The following is a 19,622-nucleotide window of genomic DNA, read 5'->3' on the forward strand; positions in this document are numbered from 1 at the left end:
TGCCATCATTAAGCTTCCAGAGCACAAAGGACCGGCTTGATCGAGTTGCTAAAGAGTTTGCTCACTCAGATAAAGCCTCCTTTTCCGATAGTTTCATTTCTGATATAAATGTGTATCTCCTTGTATAATGACCTAGGTAGCCTTGGAACAAGCAGCATTTTAAAAGCAGTCTTCAAAGGACAGCCTTTAGAACGACTTCTGGAAAGGACCCCTTAATTGACCTTCTGGGGCCCGCATTGATTTTCTCCACATGCATCTTCATTTCTGATAAATTATAAAGCCATTAATTTGTGGAGGAAATGGTGGAGCGATCTACAGCAGATGTGCCAAATCCGTACCAATGCACAACACACAAAAGAACGCTAGGGAAACTGAATGAAAATCAGAATTGCTAGATCGTTACGGTTAGCGTCACATTAAACTTTCTCCTGGGAACTATTTTAGGAAGCTTCTGTCTACAATGCTGAAGGGTAATAATATTTGCAGATAAATGGGATTCTTTATCAGTGTAAGAAATAATTTATTGATCAGCTGGCCCTTGGGGATTTTTTTGACTGTCAGAAATCTGACCTTTGATATCTTTAGTTCAGTACCCTTGATAGGTCAGGAGCCTGAAAATCTACCCAGTGACCGCCCAGTATAATGTTTCTATGCATACAATATCCTACGCTATGAGTCAGGATGTTTAATTTTTAACATTAGAATAATAGCCTGATTGTCTGTGAACTCATTTTGCAGCACACACCAACCTGTTAAATGTCAGTGCAGATTCCAAATTCTTCTCCGTTGCAAAGAAAACGAACTTCCGTCGAGTATTTTGCCTTTAGTTGTGGAGGAGGGTGCTGAACAGATGCTAAATTTGGTGTCTGTTCAAACGATAACCACAGGGATCAAACAGTAAACGTTGTGTGAAGAACGCGAAGCATTGTTTCTTACATTACGTCTCTGTCTCTTATCTATTAAAGTACGCTTGATACTGAAATGCTTGTATGCTTTGCTTTTTTTAGTACAAAAAAAAATCCTTTTGTCAGATAAAGTCAAATGTGGAATAATCGCAGATTGGGCGATGGTTGAATTTCGGCAGCTGATGTTCTTTTTGGTTTGTTCACTCATTCGCCTGGTTACTAAGGGTTTGCTGTGCAGGCCTCTTTCCCCCCCCCCCCCCCAACCCCTTCCCATTGCAGCCTTGTTTGCCATAATTGCTTTGTGTGTTTTCCTTGACGAACAGCATCTCACATCCAGGAAGGTCTGTCGCCCACTCACCTGAAAAAGGCCAAACTAATGTTCTTCTACACCCGGTACCCTAGTTCCAACATGCTGAAGATGTTCTTCTCCGATGTGAAGGTAAGACATAGTAGGATTCTTTCTTGCCTCTTTCTTTTCACAGCCACTGCGTGGGGTTGGGGGTGGGGGGGGGAGAGAAATACAATGGTGATTATTGTCTCCTATTTACCACTTAATTTGTTTTTTGATGTAGCATACAGTGAGCATAAGGAGGATGAATAAAGTGACAGATTCAGGCCACATTATTCAAATGAGGACATGAAGGCTGTCCAGTCACACAGCTGTACCCTCCCTCTGCTCCTCGTAAATTTAACCCCACTTTGTATTTGTTTTCTTGTTGAGCCGTCAATTCCCCCCCCCCCCCCCCCCCGTCACCACCATCCGCGCTCTCCCCGAGTCGCTCCTTAATTAAAACACGTTTAAAACTCAGTAATTATTTCCTTCCAACAAAATAGTTCCGAAGAATTCCCCTACTTTTTGAGTTTCTCGTAAGTTCTGCTCAAGCGTGTTGAGCAGAACTTTCTTTTACGTTTTTTTTTTGTCACTTGTAATTGAACTTTCAAACAGTCCCACAGACTATTTTGTTTCCCGGCTGGAGACCAAATTAATTCCTAATAAACCGGGGATAATGATCCATTGTATATAGGCAAACTGTAAAAAATATTCCAATTTCAATTTATTATGGAAGGATAATGTTATTTCACTTGCAACTGGACATTTGCTGTCTCTCCACTCACCACTGGAAGCCAAGCATAATTCGGGCACCGGTATTATCCAGTAGACCAACAAACGACAAAATGCAAATTAATGACCCTCTCCCCTTGCAGTAAATGGATATCAATCAGTTAACCCTTTAAAAATTGCAACAGCAATCTGTACCAAGCTGAAATACACAACTATTTCATTGAGTTTTAAATCTGATGAATAATAGCAATTGGAAAATAATTAGTTGGTTACAATTCTCATTTCTAGCATCTAGGCTTCTCTCTGAGATGTCAGTTTTGAAAATTGATAAGATTATTCTGTACTCGAGAAGTTAATGGCACTTCCTAAGTTTAATGTTTTGCGAGAAAATGGATTATTGATATCTGTTTATTGTGGATTTCCCATAACTTGGGTGATGGCAGCTCAATTTCCATGTGAACAAAAACCCTTTGCAGATGCCCTTCCTCCAAAAGAATCCACCAAATTGGAACGATCATCCAGCAAACCTCTAAACGTTGCATTAAAGTCTAAATAACTATTCTTCCTTCCAAACCCAGGTCGACATATTGCATTAAATCCTTTTAATTTACTTTTTTTTAAAAATCAGTTCATATGATTGCTCACTGGGTATTGGAGTCAGGCAAGTTCCAGTCGTTGGGATAGCTTAGGATGGGATTCAAGAGATTGTTGAACTTTCTCTTCATTAGTGCAGAGTCCTGCTGTGTATGAGTGTGGGGGTGGGAGAGTGAAGATTGAATGGAATTGAATTGCACGGCATTTGAAATGGTGGGTAGAGCCCGGTAGCGATGATGGCAATTCTGAATTTGCATTGATTGGTGGGGGGGGTGGGGGGAAACTGGTGGGAGACATTATGGGACGTTTCCATTTGCGTTCCATTTGTTACTACGGCTGATTCCCCCCACCTCTTCCCCTTCTACCAACCCAACTTGTCTGCCACCCTGATGAAAAGTTTGCATTCTTTACATATGAGCTTGTGGCCACCAAGTGCAAAATACCTGTGGTGGTGAAGGTAAGCAGTAGAAGACCTTACTCTCTTCTGTTGCAAATGTCAGGTTCCAGTGGGGAAAATTCAACTCTGTCAAATAATTATCCTTGCATTTAATGTCATGCTTATAAGACTCGTGCATTGTAGCTGTGCCTGTCCACTGCGACTGCTCTCAGAAGCATTTATAACACTTATGAGAGCATGAGGCAACAAACTCATGTCTGCAAAACATACACAATCACCTAATTTTACAGTAAGTCCTGTGAAGTGCTTTGGGATGTCCTCCCGACGTGAAAGGCACAATAACAAACGGAAGGATTATTATTATTATTATTGTGGCCATTCGTGCTGAATTGATGTCAGCAGTAACCTAACGACACAGAAGTGGGACCAGCAGACATTTTTTTTCTCCACTACCGGTTAATTGGGGTGTCTAATTGTATGGGCTCTAGTGCTGGACGTGAATTGAGTTGTGGCTGGAGCCTTCTCATTGCCCTCAACCCCCGCCCCCTCAAAAAAAACACATATGTGGGAGGGAGGGGTTGTCTTTGTTGCTCCAACAGTTTTTCATTGCTAGCAATTTTCTGTGCTTGGGAAAGAGGCATTTACAACAACTACAACAAATTACACTTGTATAGCGTCCTTCACGACAGAAAGACACCGCAGCTCAATGGACAGTCAGGGTTTGTTGGATCTAAGCTGGGAGTTGGTTTCAGGAGGGGTGGAGGGCACAGTGAGGAGGGGTGGGGGGGGGAGTGGGGAACGGGGACCGATAGTGATTTTTTTTCTCCATGGCCAATTTGAATGTGGTGTCTAATTGTATAGGTCCAAATCACATCTACGTGGTGCGAAGGCCTCTTACTCTCCTGCGAGTACAGTCATTCAGGGATGCAAATGGGCAGCTTCAGACAGCAGGAGGGTGAATATATCAACATGCAGACCCCCATTTTGAAGTGTTGGTATACAGTTCTCTAAAGGGGCATTTTAATTTATTACCCTTTAAGTAGCGAGTCATTGAAACATTGCTTTTGTTGTCTTGTCAATATAGACGATTGAAACTGTGCTTCACAGTGGAAGGGAAACTAGAATAAAGTTTAAAAACAAAACCCAAAATACTGCAGATGCTGGAAATCTGAAACAAAAACAGACGTCGCTGGGAACACTCAGCAGGTCAGGCAGCTTCTATGGAGAGAGGAAAGTGAGTCAACGTTTCGGGTCCACGACCCTTCGTCAGAACTGGGGCACGTTGAGAAGGAGAGGCTTTTAAAGGCTAATAGGGAGGGGGGAGGCAGGACAAGGAAGACAAAGGAGAAAATGGGGTAGAGGATAGGGGTTGACCATGGTTTCGATCACCCTGTTTCCCACCCTCCGCCCTCCCCGACCACCAGCTCGGGTCCGAAATTCTGACTGTCCAGTGCCTTGGGACGTCCTCCCGACGTGAAAGGCACTATACACATGTAATTTTGTTGTTGTTGTTGTTGATGCTGTTTTAAAGAGGTGTTAATTATGCAAAACAGAGGTGGGGGAATATTGCAACAAAATAGGCAGACCTGAGAGAGAAAAGGTGCGTCTGGGCCCAGGTGATGTGGTAATGGTCACAGACGAGTGGGAGGAGGAAGGTGAGCTGTTATCGTCTGAAATTGTTGAAATCAATATTGAGGCCAGAGGGCTGTAAGGTTCCCTAGCAGATAAATGAGGCGTTGTTCCTCGAGCTAGAATAAAGTTTATTTGCTCTGGGTGTAATGTATTCTGTTTCCGCAGAGTTTAACAATATTACAGAGAAGGGGGAGATCAGCAGAAGCAAAATGCCTTAACGTAATCAATTTCCAACTTGAAGAAAAAAAAACTAGCACTACTTTCAATAATTGAAGTATGTTGAATACACTTAGAATGCATAAATGTTAGTTTGTGAACTTGTATGATTGTGCGATGAGCAGGAAAAAGTTTGCAAAACGTAGTATTCTAATGCAATCCTGAGACAAACTTGGATCATAGTCGAGGCTGAATATTATTTTGTATTTTAGTGCAAAATATATTTGCGCAGCAGTTGAAGACATGAACAGTTTTTGCTTTCAGGATACTCCCTGGACCTGGTGTGTGCCCACCTTGCTTTCTTTTGTAAAGCCTTCAATGTGAACTAATGTTAGGTTCAGGTTCCACTCAGCGCTCAGCCTTTCAAGTTCAGTAAAATGAGAACAATACCTAAAAATGGTGGAGGGTGGAGGGAGGTAAATGATTCTGGGGTTGAATTGACGCCCAAGCAAATACCCAGTGAAACCAGACAGCTCTGTACTAATCCAGGATGCTATTGATTATTAACCAGCCTTTCTTACTCATTAGTAAGACTTGGAGGTGTACGCATGTTCTCAACCCTGCGAGCCAAAGACCCTAAGTAGTTGGACAATCCTAGTTTTTAGCTGGACAGGTTCTATGAAGCTCACCAGCACAAAGTGTGTGTGCGCGTGTGTTATTACTACACCACAACATATTAAATGGAACAGTGTAGTATCAGCAAGACTAATGTTAAACTTATACATGAGAAACTTACACCTGACCCTTAATAGCTCCGGAATTAAAATATGCCTTTCTGGTCAATGAAACAGTACTTCAGTATGGGAAGGGGTGGGGGTAACCTACAGGTCCATTATTAAAATGAATGTGTGTGTGTCTATATATAATGTGTGTGTGTGTGTATATGGAAAAAAGACCTCTGGGAGTTCAATAGTTTTGTGTTTAGCCAGAGATGTAACCATTCTGGTATCTGCATAAATTACAATCACTGTGAACAAAGCTTTTACACATAAGATTTGTTGCCACACTAAATTATTTTAATAACGACGGTTTGAATTAGACGGCGAGATACTCTACTGGGATATTCCACTTGCTGGTAAATAACAATATGTTTTCAGCCATCTCAACGAGAAAAGAAATGTATACAGAATGTAATGTGCAAATTTAAAAAAATTCTAACCCTTGAACATAACTTCATGATGCATATTATAACAATTGAAAATATATGATTCATTCATCTAACTTGTCAGCTACATTTCATTTTTAGAAGCTCTTGCCACCACAGAGAATAGAACATGCCTATGTTTTTCAGCTGGATTTAAATTAAACGTCTCATTTTTCTTTCTTTCTCCCCCACCTTCCCATTACACATTCTCTTGGGTTGATCACTGCCTGGCTAGATTAAGGTGTCAAATTGATTTGTTTTATGCATCTTTTGACTGTGCTCATTGAATATTTAGGAAGTTTCTTCAGCAAACACTGGGGCTTGAAGTATCCCATGGGAAGCATTAATCCGTCACAGGGACAATTAAGCCGCGGAAAGAAGAGACTTTCTCTTTTGGCATTTGCTTTTTTTTGCGATGCGTTCGTACTTGTCAGGACCTTAAAGATCAAGATTACTCTGTTTGTTTAAAAAAAATTGTAATTCAGGAACTGTTAATGTTTGATAAGCAAAAAGTGACAAGAGTCTTAAATGCTGAGCCCTCATGTTCGAGTGGCTGTGTTGTTTTGGCTAGTGCATCTCTGGTATTTCCATTCTGTAACAATAGGTTTTAAATCTCCCTTTATACCCTTCTGCCAAACACTGTCATGTGGACTTACTTTTTTTGTAGTCCCATTAGGTCATCTACAGGCCATTCTAGAAAAAATACCCTTTCTTTTTTTCCTATTCTTGTACGTAAAAGACAATGTCTTGCAACAATACTGAAGCCTAATCTCCATGTCAAAGCAATTTTCATTCCCTGGTGCGCAGGCTTCTCTCATTTTGTTGTGTTTTGTTTCTTATTTTAAAAGAATTAAAAAGGAACAGTAGTCGTCATGGGGCCTGTAGTTCTTATCTCAGTGTCTGGAAATTTGGACAGTGTATTTTGCTGCAGAGATAACATGGAGAGAACTCTGAGTTCAGCAAATAGTAATGGGTTTAAGTTCTATTGAAATCAGCAGCAGAAGATCAGATAGTGGGGTCCTTCAGTTGTCTTTTTAATCAGGTCCCCGCAAGGCTGACTGGAGACAGAGCAGACACACAGAGTGAAAATATAATTCTTGGATAGGTTAAGTACATGTTTGAACTCTTGCAGTCAGAGTGATTTGATGATGACTTAATCATTTTCTGGTCAATTATCTGTGAGGACCCTTGCAACTGGGAGGCAATTATGATGCAAGCTGGCCTCTGGGAGCTACAGCAGCCTCCACTTCTGTTTCCTTGTTACTTAGCCTTCACTGCCATGAATTTTCATTCACTTCATTATCTTAAATTCACTGGAATAGAAACAACTTTCTGCATTGTAATTACACCCCCATTAGCTGTCAGCTTGAGAGAAGCAGGCAGCCCTCTGCGTGGCCAGAGCAAATGCTTGATAAGTGCTCTCTGTGATTTTTGATTAATGCACACCCCTTGCTCTAAAGGGGGAAAAATAATGGATGCCTACGATGAAAAAAAAGTCAGCAGATCAGGCTATCTGATGTACAGGCTGTTTGAATTTATTGTGGTTTTTTTTACTTGACCTAATAGAGTCTTAGCTGACCTTGTGTGCACGCACACATGATCCTGTTGGGAGTGATCTGGGCAGCATTTGTTGTCGTCGAGAAGAGCCCTATAAAAGTCCAGGGTCACTAAGCTACCAAGTGTGCAGCCAGCTACTACAGCAATCTTAACTTCTCAATGGCATGACAGTGGTGTGTCTGGAGAATCGTCTGTGACCTTAACTCCTTTGTATAAAGGGTGAGGGGGGGGTGAAGACACTTTGAAATCATCCCTTTCACTTTGGTTCCCATCTGTGGCCTATGTCGTCTCCAGCCCTGAAACCTTGAACTTTGCTCTCTTTTTTTACGAGCTTAAAATTGGGCAGCGGGCGGTAAATTATTCCGTCCGTTTACACCAATTTTATTTTGGCTCCATCCAGTAGGTTAATTTGTTTGATTTAACCTTTTTCTTGTTTTTAAATCTTTCTAGGATTTTTGGCCTGTGTTTTTTTTTGTAAATTGCGACACAGGTCAAGAAAACCATTTGGACTTGTTATGTATTGGATCAAAGAACAAAATATATCCAATTGAAAACTCACCTTCCCCCTTCACTAAAAAGAGTTCGTTGTTTAAATCATAGAATATTTACGGCACAGAAGGAGGGCTGGTCGTGTCTGTGCTGGTGCTGTAGCCGCTAATTCATTCCCCCGATCTTTTCCCTACCTTCTTTAATATTATTTTTTCCTCAAGTGGTTCTCTAATTCCCCTTTAAATGCTGTCACGGACACAGCTTCAACAGCCGTTTGTGCTAAGGCATTCCACATTGCAATAACCTTCTCTTGTGTGTGGAGGGGCAAAGAGACATTTCTTCCAACCACCTATTTTTTCCTACCAGTGCTAATCCTCATTTTATGTCCTTTTTATGACTGAGTTCCTCATGAACCTGGCACTCTAACATTCAGAATCCTTGCCAGTAGTTATATTGTTCTTGTACGTAGCGGACTGAATTATTTAACGTTTTGAGGCTGAAGCTGCTATTAAAACAGGTTCCTGAAAGAATTTGCTTATTGATTTCATCAGTTGCAATTAAAAGTTAATGTTAAAACAAATTATTGATCATATTCACTCCATTCGGGCTCCATATTCATTCATGGTGCTTTTTGTATAGTATTTATTCAGTTTGCCCACTATGGTCACCCTGTGTTGAATACTATCGACAGCCAGACTGGAGATGTATAAGAACAGCCTGGGGTGAAATTTTGCCTCCCAATTGCTTCTTGCTTGTGGGGGAATAGCTTGTTTTCTGCTCTGAGTTTGACTGCACAACTGAGAATGAAAACCTGCTACGTGCGAACTGCAAATGTGATCCCACAAACAGCTCCCAGCGACACCCTGTAAACCACCATAATCGAGTTCACAATATCTGATTTCACATCAGTGAAATGTCATAGAGAAATGTCGGAAGGGAGCACAAGATATGCAATCCAGCCTAAAAAAAATAAAAAATAAAAAAGCCTAAAACAAACTAGGATACCTAGTCTGACAACCTGAGCGATGTGGAGTATTTGCCAATCTTAAAAAGTGAACAATGTATTTTTTTTGTAGCGCCCATTTAATGTTCATTGTAGATGAAATGAACACTGTTGCGATAAACAGTTGTTTTGCAATGTCCATCTAAAACAATTGTATATCGATCTGATTTTTTTTTAAAAGTACAAATGAGTATTTCTTTCCTGTACGTAAGATGACATTCCATCCATTCAGACCCAATTTTAGCCTCGTCTGGAATTAAAACAATCGAACAAAATATTCTGTGTTTTCATGCCGTGACTTACTTAACGAGTCACATACTCTCGTGATGTGCAGTAGCGCAGCCAGTCGGTTGGCTAAATAAATAAATGTAAACTATTTGAATGTGATGGTACTTTATTGTGATCCCTACGTACTTCCCCCCCCCCCCAACCCATGACTTACTTTTGACATGCAGTGACTATTGCAATGCAGCAAATACAGCAGTGGATCTGCATCAGCAACAACCCACAAACCACAATAAGAGCAGCCACTTCCTAATCCCCTATTTTTTTCTTGTTGAAAATTCCTCCGCTATTACTTCAGTATCGGCATCGGGCTCCTCCACTGCCGAGTGCTCTGTGACCCCAGGCCGCACGAGGTGCCCTCAATAAATGCAAGTTGTTGTTCGGGTTCAGTCCGGTTGAGCAAAACATCTTCTTTTGAAAAAACAAAGCGAGTTTAATTTCACTGATGTATTCACATAAAACTCGGCTTGATAGAATATCAGCGACACGTCGTTGGGTTTAGATGCGCTCTGAAATGTGCGTAACCTACTTAATTTATTTGAAACGTTAAGCGGCTAAAAAAAAATTTGCAGCGGCTAAAATTGAAACGTCTCACCTTTGTCCTTTTCTGTTTGATAGTTTAATAGATGCATCACCTCGCAGCTTATCAAGTGGTTCAGCAATTTCCGAGAATTTTACTACATCCAGATGGAGAAGTTTGCCCGTCAGTCCATTAACGATGGAGTAACAAGCACAGAGGAGCTGACTGTCTCTCGCGATTCGGAGCTCTACCGAGCCTTGAACATGCACTACAACAAAGCAAACGATTTTGAGGTACCGACTATTTTGTTGCCATTTTAAGTGCCTGTTCCGTAGTGAGTGTGAAGCATTGACACTAATAATAATAATAATAATAATAATGTTTGTGAAGTTACTTCCACATCTTGTTGCACTGGTTTTGGTGAGATCCATTTTGTGTTTCTTCACAGAAAACAAACGTGAGCTGAGATTTTTTTTCACGTAAAGTAGTTTCTGTATCAATAGCAAGGCAGCGGGTATGGATTCAGTCAACTGTAGTTGAGCTGAAAGCTTTACCGAGCAGTAGTTTTCTGTTTAGAGTCTTGGTGTGTACTCAGTTACCATTTAGAGTATAAAGTGAAAGCTTTTGGAGGTAAAGAAGGTTGTTGTGCGTTGAGCAAATACTAGGAGGCAACGGGTAATGACAGTAGATCACAATGCACAGTTGGCTGTGTTCAGCAGAAGACGCAATGGATCTTCTTGGGGTGATTACTCTTAATATACACAAACTATTTTAAGGGAGGTGCTGTAATTGTGATACATCGTTGGAGAAAGCCAAGGAACAGGATTAGAATTTAGAGATCACTGCAGCTTCCCTCCCGTTCTAAGTCAACGAGTGAGAAAAGTTGATAGCAATTAGCAATGTAAAAATGATTCAGAATGTCAGTTAACTAACTATAGGTTGGAAGAATTCTAGGTGTGATTGTTTGCCACATATTGAAATTCATCATTATGGTTAATAGATCAATCAAATACAAACCTAAGCTAGTGATTTTGCTAATCTAAAATGTTGGAGAGACTGAGGATAAAATACTGGGTGTGGAGGGGACGAGGGGAGAGGTTAGTGTTCCCATTGCCTGTCTTATTGTTTTTTTTGAAAGAATAACCCAGGCAATCTGAAGAACTCACAAAGGGCATCAAAGGTGATTTGGTGACCAGAAATTATTGTACAGTATTCTCAGTGGAAAAGAAGACAAGAAAAAAATGTGCACTAAATTTTGAACATGATGAAGGGATGTGGGATGGCCAGTGAGCAGAATCAGAGGGACTAATTCATAAGCTAAGGAAGTCATGAGGTAAACCTAGCGTAAATAACTTTTTCATGCTCAATTGGTTTACGAAATAGACTGCCACCTGGTGCAATAAATTCTGACTTTGCTGAAACTTTCAAAGCAAATGTGACTGGGAAGCAGTAAATAACTCTGTGTGAGGTTAGACATCTTCAAAGGGGAGGTAGAAAATCAGCAGTAATTTGGGGGCATATCTTACGAGTAACCGGCCAGGAATAAGTGGTGTTACTCCTAGCTTGGGAGCAGGCGACTTATCCTCAGTCACAGATGATGGATTCACTCTGAGATCTGAGCAAGATAAGTGAGAAAACGTTTTTTGTTCGAAAAATTCTTACACTCCAAAGAAAATAAATTTGACCAACTATTGAGGAACGTTTGTCTGAGAGAAAGAGAATTTTTTTTTAAAAAAGCCTTCTGTCAGCACTGTGATGTCACTCGGCTTCTAATGACTGGAAAGAGATTATCTCATAAACTCTTCTCTTGCAATAATATCGGCCACAAAGTGCACAGTCAGTTTACTTTACAGTGTATTCTGTGAAGCGCTTTGGGACGTCTCACCGACATGATGTGGCATTGTATCAAATGCAAGGATTATTATCGTTGTTATTATTAAATTAAAAACAATTAAGATTCTCACTACAGAGTTTGATTAAATCCAGGTCATTGAGAGCGCGAGAGGCTGGTATGGAGGTCTGGGGCCACTCGATAAAACATCCTTTATAAATACTATCTCTGCCTTTATAAAAACTATCCCTCTGTTTGTGTCACACACAGAACATACACACACACACCTCTGTTTACCTCGCAGTAAGTCAAAACCCGGGTGTTAGTCAATTGGCGGATCGCTTTCCAGGTGTAATAATCCCTTCCAAAAAAAAATTATTATTATTTGGTCACTCAACCCACGACTGTTTGTGGGACACTGCTGTGCACAATTGGCTGCCGCATTTCCCTACAAAATATACAGTCAATTCACTTTACAGTACATCCTGCGAAGCGCTGTGAGATGTCTCAAAGATGTGATAAGGCGCTGTATCAAATGTGAGGATTATTATTATTATAGAAAAAAACATAAACTCAGTCGATTGTACTACTTTCAGAGTTGGTTTATGTGTTCAAGTGGACAACAACAATTTGCATTTATAAAACATCCTACACTTAGAATAACATCTCAGAAGTGGCAGGGATGGATACTGATCAGGGGAAAGAAAGGGGACATTATGGATCCAGGCCCATGCTATCATTGCTTAACACAGTATTTGTGCTACACTTTATAGTGGTCAACTTTGGGGTTTTTAATTCTTTTGTTGCTGGTAAGGTACATATTTCGGACACTCTGGGGTGATCCATCCATCGTATCTTAAGCTGGGATTGTTTTGTACATGGCTGTAAAAAGTAAATTGTCAAAACATTCCCTGAGTTGACATCAGGGTGTTTGGTTATTGTTGATTTCATTGGTATAGGATTTCCCTGCCCTCCACCCCTACTAGGAGACACTATCACGCAAATGCTGTTTTAGATCATGTTTGTTCAGAAGAGAAGCAGCTGCTACAACGCCAACTACAACAACTTGCACTTATATAGTGCCCTCCACGCAGGGTAGCATCTCAGAGCGCTTACAAGCTTCTAGATGCTGCTAGATGTCCAACAGCATCAAAACTATCTCAGGTTGAGTCTTACTTTGAAAATGGATTTTGTACGGATCTCTTTTTTGGGGAGAATTCTGAAAACTTTGGTCTTAGGTCTTTATCTTAGGTTAAGAAATGTTGCCCCCCCCTCCCTCTTTCCCGGTGTTCCTGACAGGGTAAAGAGCTTCCTATTGGACCAATTTCAGAATGCTCAACCTTCGCCTACTGCGTGCGCGTACTTGAGTTTCGGAAATGCATTCCAATACTTTGAGGTCTTCCCTTTGGTCCGTAGATCTTAACGGATTCTTGGCAATCCATTACCGACAGGAGAGGAGTGTATATTCATTCCGCACTTAATTTGTTAATGGCAAAAGTACAGCACAGGAGTACAATGGAACAAGGGAAGCTAACTAATGAAACATTGTCAATTTCTTCAAGCGTTTGATGCATAATTTTCATCAGAATACGTAGAAAGCAGATGCAGCTGTTACATAGATACCACAATTTTCTTTATTTCTTTCTCCCTTCCCCCGCCCCTCCCCCCCTCCCACCTCCAACACCACCACCTCTCCTTTGATGGCTAAGAAAGTCTTACTATGTTTCTACCTCAGTGGCCCTGCCTGTCGATCCGTGTCTGCCTTTCTGCAATTACTAGTTGAAATAAATGACCTGAGCGGCTGATATTTGGTGATGAGGGTTTGGATATTGAGATTCCTTTTGATGCTCAATAAAGAAATAATACTGAAATTGTTATGAATAAGACTACAGTGAGGGCATCATTTCAATCTTGTGAGCTGGTGCTCCATGGGCAGTTTAGGATTGTGAAGGTGATCTGGAGTAATGGGGTAATAGAGTGTGGGAGGCACTTGAGTGGAAACCTAACACCTCCCCAGTGGGAGCTGTCAATACACTGCCATGTCACAGTGTGGTTGTTATATTAGCCTGGGAGTAACTTAAACAGCCACATCTCAGCCTCAGTGGCTGCACGGCCTAGGGAGAAAAAATAATAATAATACTTGCATTTGATATAGCGCCTTATCACGTCTTCGAGACGTCTCAAAGCGCTTCACAGAATATTCTGTAAAGTGAATTGACTGCATATTTTGTGGTCAAAACGCAGCAGCCAATTGCGCTCAGCTGCGACCCACAAACAGCAGTGGATTGAATGACCAAATTATTTTTTTTACCCCCGGAAAAGCGATCCCCCAATTGATTAATAACCGGGTTCCTACTTACTGCTAGGTACACACAGAGTATGGTGGGAAAAGGCAGGGGGAAAGGGGAAATTGGAGGGCTAATACATCAATACTCTTAACTATGAAAATTACATATTTTACTGCATTTTGGCCTCGGGTAACTTTCTCTGAATTTAAGATATAGAACAACGGCGTCTAAGTTTTCTTTCATTGATGTATTTTTGATCAAAGTTACCCAAATGCAACTCTAAAAATCATATATAATAATAAAAATAATCCTTACATCTGACATAGGACCTTTCATGTCGGGAGGAAATCCCAAAGCATGTCAAGTGATGTACTGTGAGGTACAGTGCCACTGGGTATTGCGGGTGAACCCAGCAGCCAATTTGTGGACAGCAGCGTCTCACAACTCAGCTGTGAAGTGAATAACCAATTTTATTTGGGGGATGGTTGGCCAGGATAACGGTGCAATAAGGCAACAAACCTGATGAACTACGAGGGACCTAATGCACATCTGTAATTGAACAACTGGGTGTTTAGTATTGTATGCAAAAGGCACCTTTTGTTTCCATTGTGAAATGCAGGTAAAATGATTGCTGGGCGCTGTGAATAGGGCTTAATAAATAGAAGCTTTCTGTTGATGTCTTTTAAACAAAGCGGTTATGTAAAATTGAACTGTTCCAATTCAATTTTATGCTTTTGCTTACTGTCGAGTCTTGCTCTGCCAACTTCCATCACTGTATGGCAATAGAATCTCACTAGTAAAAATAGGATGTAATGGATTGCTGTTTATTAGGGGAAGAGGGTTCATCTCCATGGGTGCACTGAAGTCTATGTGAATTGGTTGATGATCTAATGCTACAAACCACAAGGGAGAAAGCAGAGTGCTTTATACAGGACAACCTGTCTATTCCACAAAGGTACAAACATTTCAGTGCGAAGAGTTCTGGACCTCAGTCACAGGATTAGATCTGATCAGTGCACTGCCTCAGTAAAACCGTTTAATGACGTTTTTTTTTACATAGAAGTACGATGTTCTCGTGCATGTTGTGCAGCAAGTATAGAGAATAACTGATGTCTCGAAGGGAGTATATATCATTGGGAGGTTAAACTATTATCTGACATGCAAGACAAAATTACAGCCTTGAAACTGCTCCCGTGTATTCATTTTTTTTAAAAAAAATGTCATGCCGAAGTAGTTAAGCCAGGCTATTTTTCTTTTGCTGCTGTGCCGTGGAAGGCATTCAGTCTTTATTCTCTGTGTAGTTGATTGCTCCTTGAAGGACTAAAGGTTTGTAATGTAATCACTGGAATATCAATCTTTGTATATTCCGTGTTACAAAGCAACCTTTTCTCCCAAACTGGTAAATTGTAATTTTAATAGTGCTTGCATCATCCGTTTATGTAACGTCCTTGGACAGAAGCTGTGATTGGGGCTGCAGGCTTGCCAGTCCATTTGTATAATGGTTTGTGCTGCTTCTCATCCGAGCTGTTAAGTAGTCGAAATAATGAGGAACAATAGAACCAGATTCAGAAGAATATTTGATCTTGTGGGGAAAGGGAGAGTAGATGACAAGCAGAGTCTGATGCAGATAAAGTGTGCAGTAATTAGTATGGGAGCAAGGAACCAAAAGGATGAGTATGGTGTTAAATGGAACAGTCATATTGTGCGCTGATCAGTCAAGAGATTTGGGGATTATTGTGGATGAGTCCACAAAACAGTCAGCCTAGTACTTGGCTGCTGTGTTTTTTTTAAAAAAATCAAATAAGTGACTGGCCTGTGTTAGCTGAGGGAAAGCAATTTTAAGCTAAGAGAGGTTGAATTGCTCTTTAAGCACAGGTCAGATCCCATCTAGAGTACTTTTGATCACCTAATCATAAGAAAGATATTGTTTGCCTTTGAAAGGATACAGAAGCAAGCCAGCAATCTAAATTCTGACTATTGGGGAACCTAAGTTATGAGGAAAGGTTAAGGGAGTTGACACTGTTCTCTTTAGAAAAGAGGAGACTTCAAGATGTTTTCAAAATTATACCAAATGGATTCATAAGATTGATGAAGGCAAATTCATTCCTTTTTTCGAAAAATAGTTAAAATACCAGAGAATGCAAGTCAAAAATTTGGAAGCAAGAACTAAAACTGAGCTGAATAAACCTGTGTAAAATGTTACCCAGAAACACAAGTGAAATTAACAGTACAACATTGAGTGAATGGTATAAATATAGTACAATAGCTCTTTTCATGTCAGGAGGACGTCTTGAAGCGCAAGGCAAATTTTGGCTGGTGACTGGAGCTGGAGTGAATTAAATGATGCATTTTTTTTCAAAATTAATTTTGATCAGATAATTTTTTTTTAACTGTCCACTTACTAGAATACAAATTAAATTATTGGAAGGCTCTTTTAAAGATAATGTGATTAAAAAGGAAGCTTCTGATTTTCAAAACCCGTGTATGTATCACACTGGTATAAATATAAAGAAATTGGTCCAAATAATTTTAATATTACTAAATGATATCTAAAATTGATAGTTTGTAAAAAAACAAAACAAAAGTAATAGTCCAGGTGGGGTTACTGTATACTGAACTTAATAGTGATGTGGATGACTGACCAAAATGAACGTTTCCAGTTGACTTTTTTTGGATGCATGGAGTTCTTGGTTTGGTTTGGATACGCTTAAGCATGGTGATGGGTTTCTGCATGTGTCACAGACACCCGGCTGACCCCCCCCAAAAACACCCAAACCTTTGCTAATGATTTTCTTGATGATCAACAGTGGATCTTTCTTCAGTTTTTAAATTTTGAAATGATAAATCCTTGTATCTTTCACCTTAGGAGGGCATCTCAAAGCGATTCACAGGATTTACTGTAAAGTGTTGTGACTGTGTTTGTCCACCAAATACTCAACCACAAGGCGATTGCTAGGCTTGGAGAATGGATTGCCAAATAGTTTAACAGCCGAATGCATTGACATTCGGCGCTGGCTTGAGGAATCGCCGCTAGTCGAGAGAAAAAAAACAAAGTAAAGCCCCACTTAAATTTAAAACTGTATATATTATATTTTAAAAAGTGATTACAGGGCTGTAATCTAATCTGGGGATTCAGTTGGCTGTTTTAAACCACTCAAGGTTTGTTCTTGCAGTTTATGATGCCTTCGATCAGATTACTGATTTGTAATCATTCCCAGGTATCCATTATTCTCCGTATAATTTTGCTGGAGACTCTATTCTGAGTTGCATCTGGTTTGTGTATTTTATTCATAGAATGTTGTCGTGGGGGGGAAGGGGAAGAGCTGTCCAAGTAACCAGATACTAGCACGGCACAAGTAAAAGAGACCCAATGGCTTCCTTCTGTGCAGAACTTTCTATGTTTCTGTGATGATTGGTGACTCGTGTACAATTTGTTCAGTTGTCAAGTGTAGGTTTATGTCAGTGAACGGGTTAACTGCTGCTGTTGACTGCGTGAGGTAAAGGTGTTACTAGATGGTACCCAACAGGAAGGAAGAGTATTAAAGGATACAGAGGAAATTAAAAATAATAGTGAAGCAGGCACAATGAGCTGAATGACCCAACTTCTCTCGCTATGTTCCTAAGAGGTTACTTAGATAAATGAAATTTCAGCATGTTTTTCTTCCTGGACTGTTTCACGCATCCAAAAAGTAATTTTACAAATCAACAGAAGCCCAATCCTTTTGTAGCTGTCCCTGTTCTCCAATGGATGAAGAATCCAAGAGATATACTTGTTTTGCAGCCAGCAATAACCTGGCTCTTATGATCTGATGACAGAGGCTGAGCACATCTTCTTCAAAGTCGTTAATTGGTTCCATTATGCAACTTGTACAACCGCTGTTATGTATTATGCAACCCGTGTAAACCACGTGTGAACATTTCATTGGGTGTTTAATTGGACAAGGAAGGGACTCAGCATTTCCTCTGTATACAAGCGCATAGTTTACAACTCCAATCATAGACCCCGGCGGTATCTGCTATCATGGGGAACCATGCAATCTGAAATGGGTCTCTAATAAATATTCTAAATATTTTAAAAGTTTGTAGATGAAAGAAAATGAGTAATTAATTTCTAAACGGACTGATCCTGGAAACATCAGTGTAATGGAGCATCTTATCTCAAAGGCATTTCCTTGTCTGACATCACCTCAATGCATCTTTTCTTCTGCTTGCTTAATGCAATGGATAATGTACAGAACTCCATAGCTGAACCATAGCTCAATAGGTTCAGCTCTTAGAATGAATAACTTGAGTCCTGACAGAAATCATGAGGGTGGTTTCAGCAGATCAGTTTGAACTGCTGCATCGTGGAAGAACCTTTAAGAGATCATTTCTTAATATTACTTTTCATGTGCAACTAACTGCATCTCCTGAACCCCAAGTGACAACAGTTGGGTTAAGCAAATTTAACTTGCCTTTCAAACCACTCCAAGGAGCAATGTCTGAATACCACCAACCAGCCATACAAGCCAGCCATAGGTAGATTGTCCATTATTTCATCTAAATCTAATATCTAGCACAGTTACTTTGTACAGGGAAGTATTATTATTATTGGGCTATATTGAAAGGTTAATTTTGTAACAGACATTTTATTAGTGCCCACATTGCAATGCTTTCTATTGATGGTACTCCAAACATAATAGAATTTATTCCTGTATTTCTTCCAGGTGTATGAACAAAGGTAGAGACTAGGTCGCTATGATTAATGTACTATAGACCTTTATTTGAGAATAGGTTGTCGTGTTTTATTCCATACTGTATCCTAACCAATGAAACGTGGTCCACAATGGTACATTTTGTTGATTATATTTCTGTGGGAAGTGTGAGAAAAGAACATTTTTTTAAAAAAAAAACTCAAATTGCATAATGTCTAAAGGTTTTACAAATATAAGGTTAAAAATTTAAAAGATTCAATTTTAAAAAGAAAACTCAGGTCGTCTGGAGAGGGTCGCTTTACGTCAACATGTGGCCTGAAAGGCAGAAAGTTATTTCCATTGTTTTGTAACCCAGACCTGAAATCGGGGTTGGGTCACATAAGGATTTGACTGACACCAGCACGTGGCATGAAACAGTGGCAGAAAGTGGGGAAAACTCTTCTGGTTCTCCACACTATTGAGTTATTTATCTCAGCCATGTTGCTGAGAAGCATCAAGCAGCTGCTCTCCCTTAGGGGAAAAGGCAAATCGGGGGCAGGGTTTGTTGCCACTCTGCTCTCGGGCACCTGGTCGAGGCCAGATGGAAACTGCTTCGGCAAAGGCTTGGGAACGATTTGACTGGCTGCCCTCTCGGCTGAGTAACTCCGCAGCCTGGGGAAACCTAGTTGAAAGGCTATGGGAGGGGAGGAGAGAGAAAGATTTCTGTACATTCACACAAGCATAAACCGAAGCTTGCAATGTTTCCATCTGAAGGGAGTTTGAGAAAATAACTAGAACCATTGGGAAAATGGAGATAGTGTGTGTGTGTGTGTAAATAAATAAATAAATAAATAATAATCTTTGCATTTGATATAGAGCCTTGTCACATTATCGATGCATCTCATAGGATTTTCTGTAAACTGTAGTGAGTATGTATCTTCCAGCGAACACAGTGGTTGGCTGCATAGAAGTGCACTGGCTTAAACCTTTTTATCTGCCATCCAATTTATTCAAAGCTGAATATC

At 40.2% G+C, this 19,622-nt stretch overlaps 1 protein-coding gene across 3 annotated transcripts in view; it reads left to right on the forward strand.

Annotated features, from left to right (window-relative positions):
• prox1a (prospero homeobox 1a) overlaps positions 1 to 19,622 on the forward strand; it is a 63,172-nt gene that overhangs the window by 15,117 nt on the left and 28,433 nt on the right. For all 3 annotated transcript variants that reach the window (XM_042332823.1, XM_042332821.1, XM_042332822.1), the window contains exons 3-4: positions 1,237 to 1,344; positions 9,904 to 10,098. In XM_042332823.1, coding sequence (XP_042188757.1) covers positions 1,237 to 1,344; positions 9,904 to 10,098 — 303 coding nt within the window. The remainder of the gene's footprint in view (positions 1 to 1,236; positions 1,345 to 9,903; positions 10,099 to 19,622) is intronic.

The sequence above is a fragment of the Callorhinchus milii genome, unplaced genomic scaffold (genome assembly GCF_018977255.1).
Source record: "Callorhinchus milii isolate IMCB2004 unplaced genomic scaffold, IMCB_Cmil_1.0 Scaffold3, whole genome shotgun sequence".
Lineage (NCBI taxonomy): Eukaryota > Metazoa > Chordata > Chondrichthyes > Chimaeriformes > Callorhinchidae > Callorhinchus > Callorhinchus milii.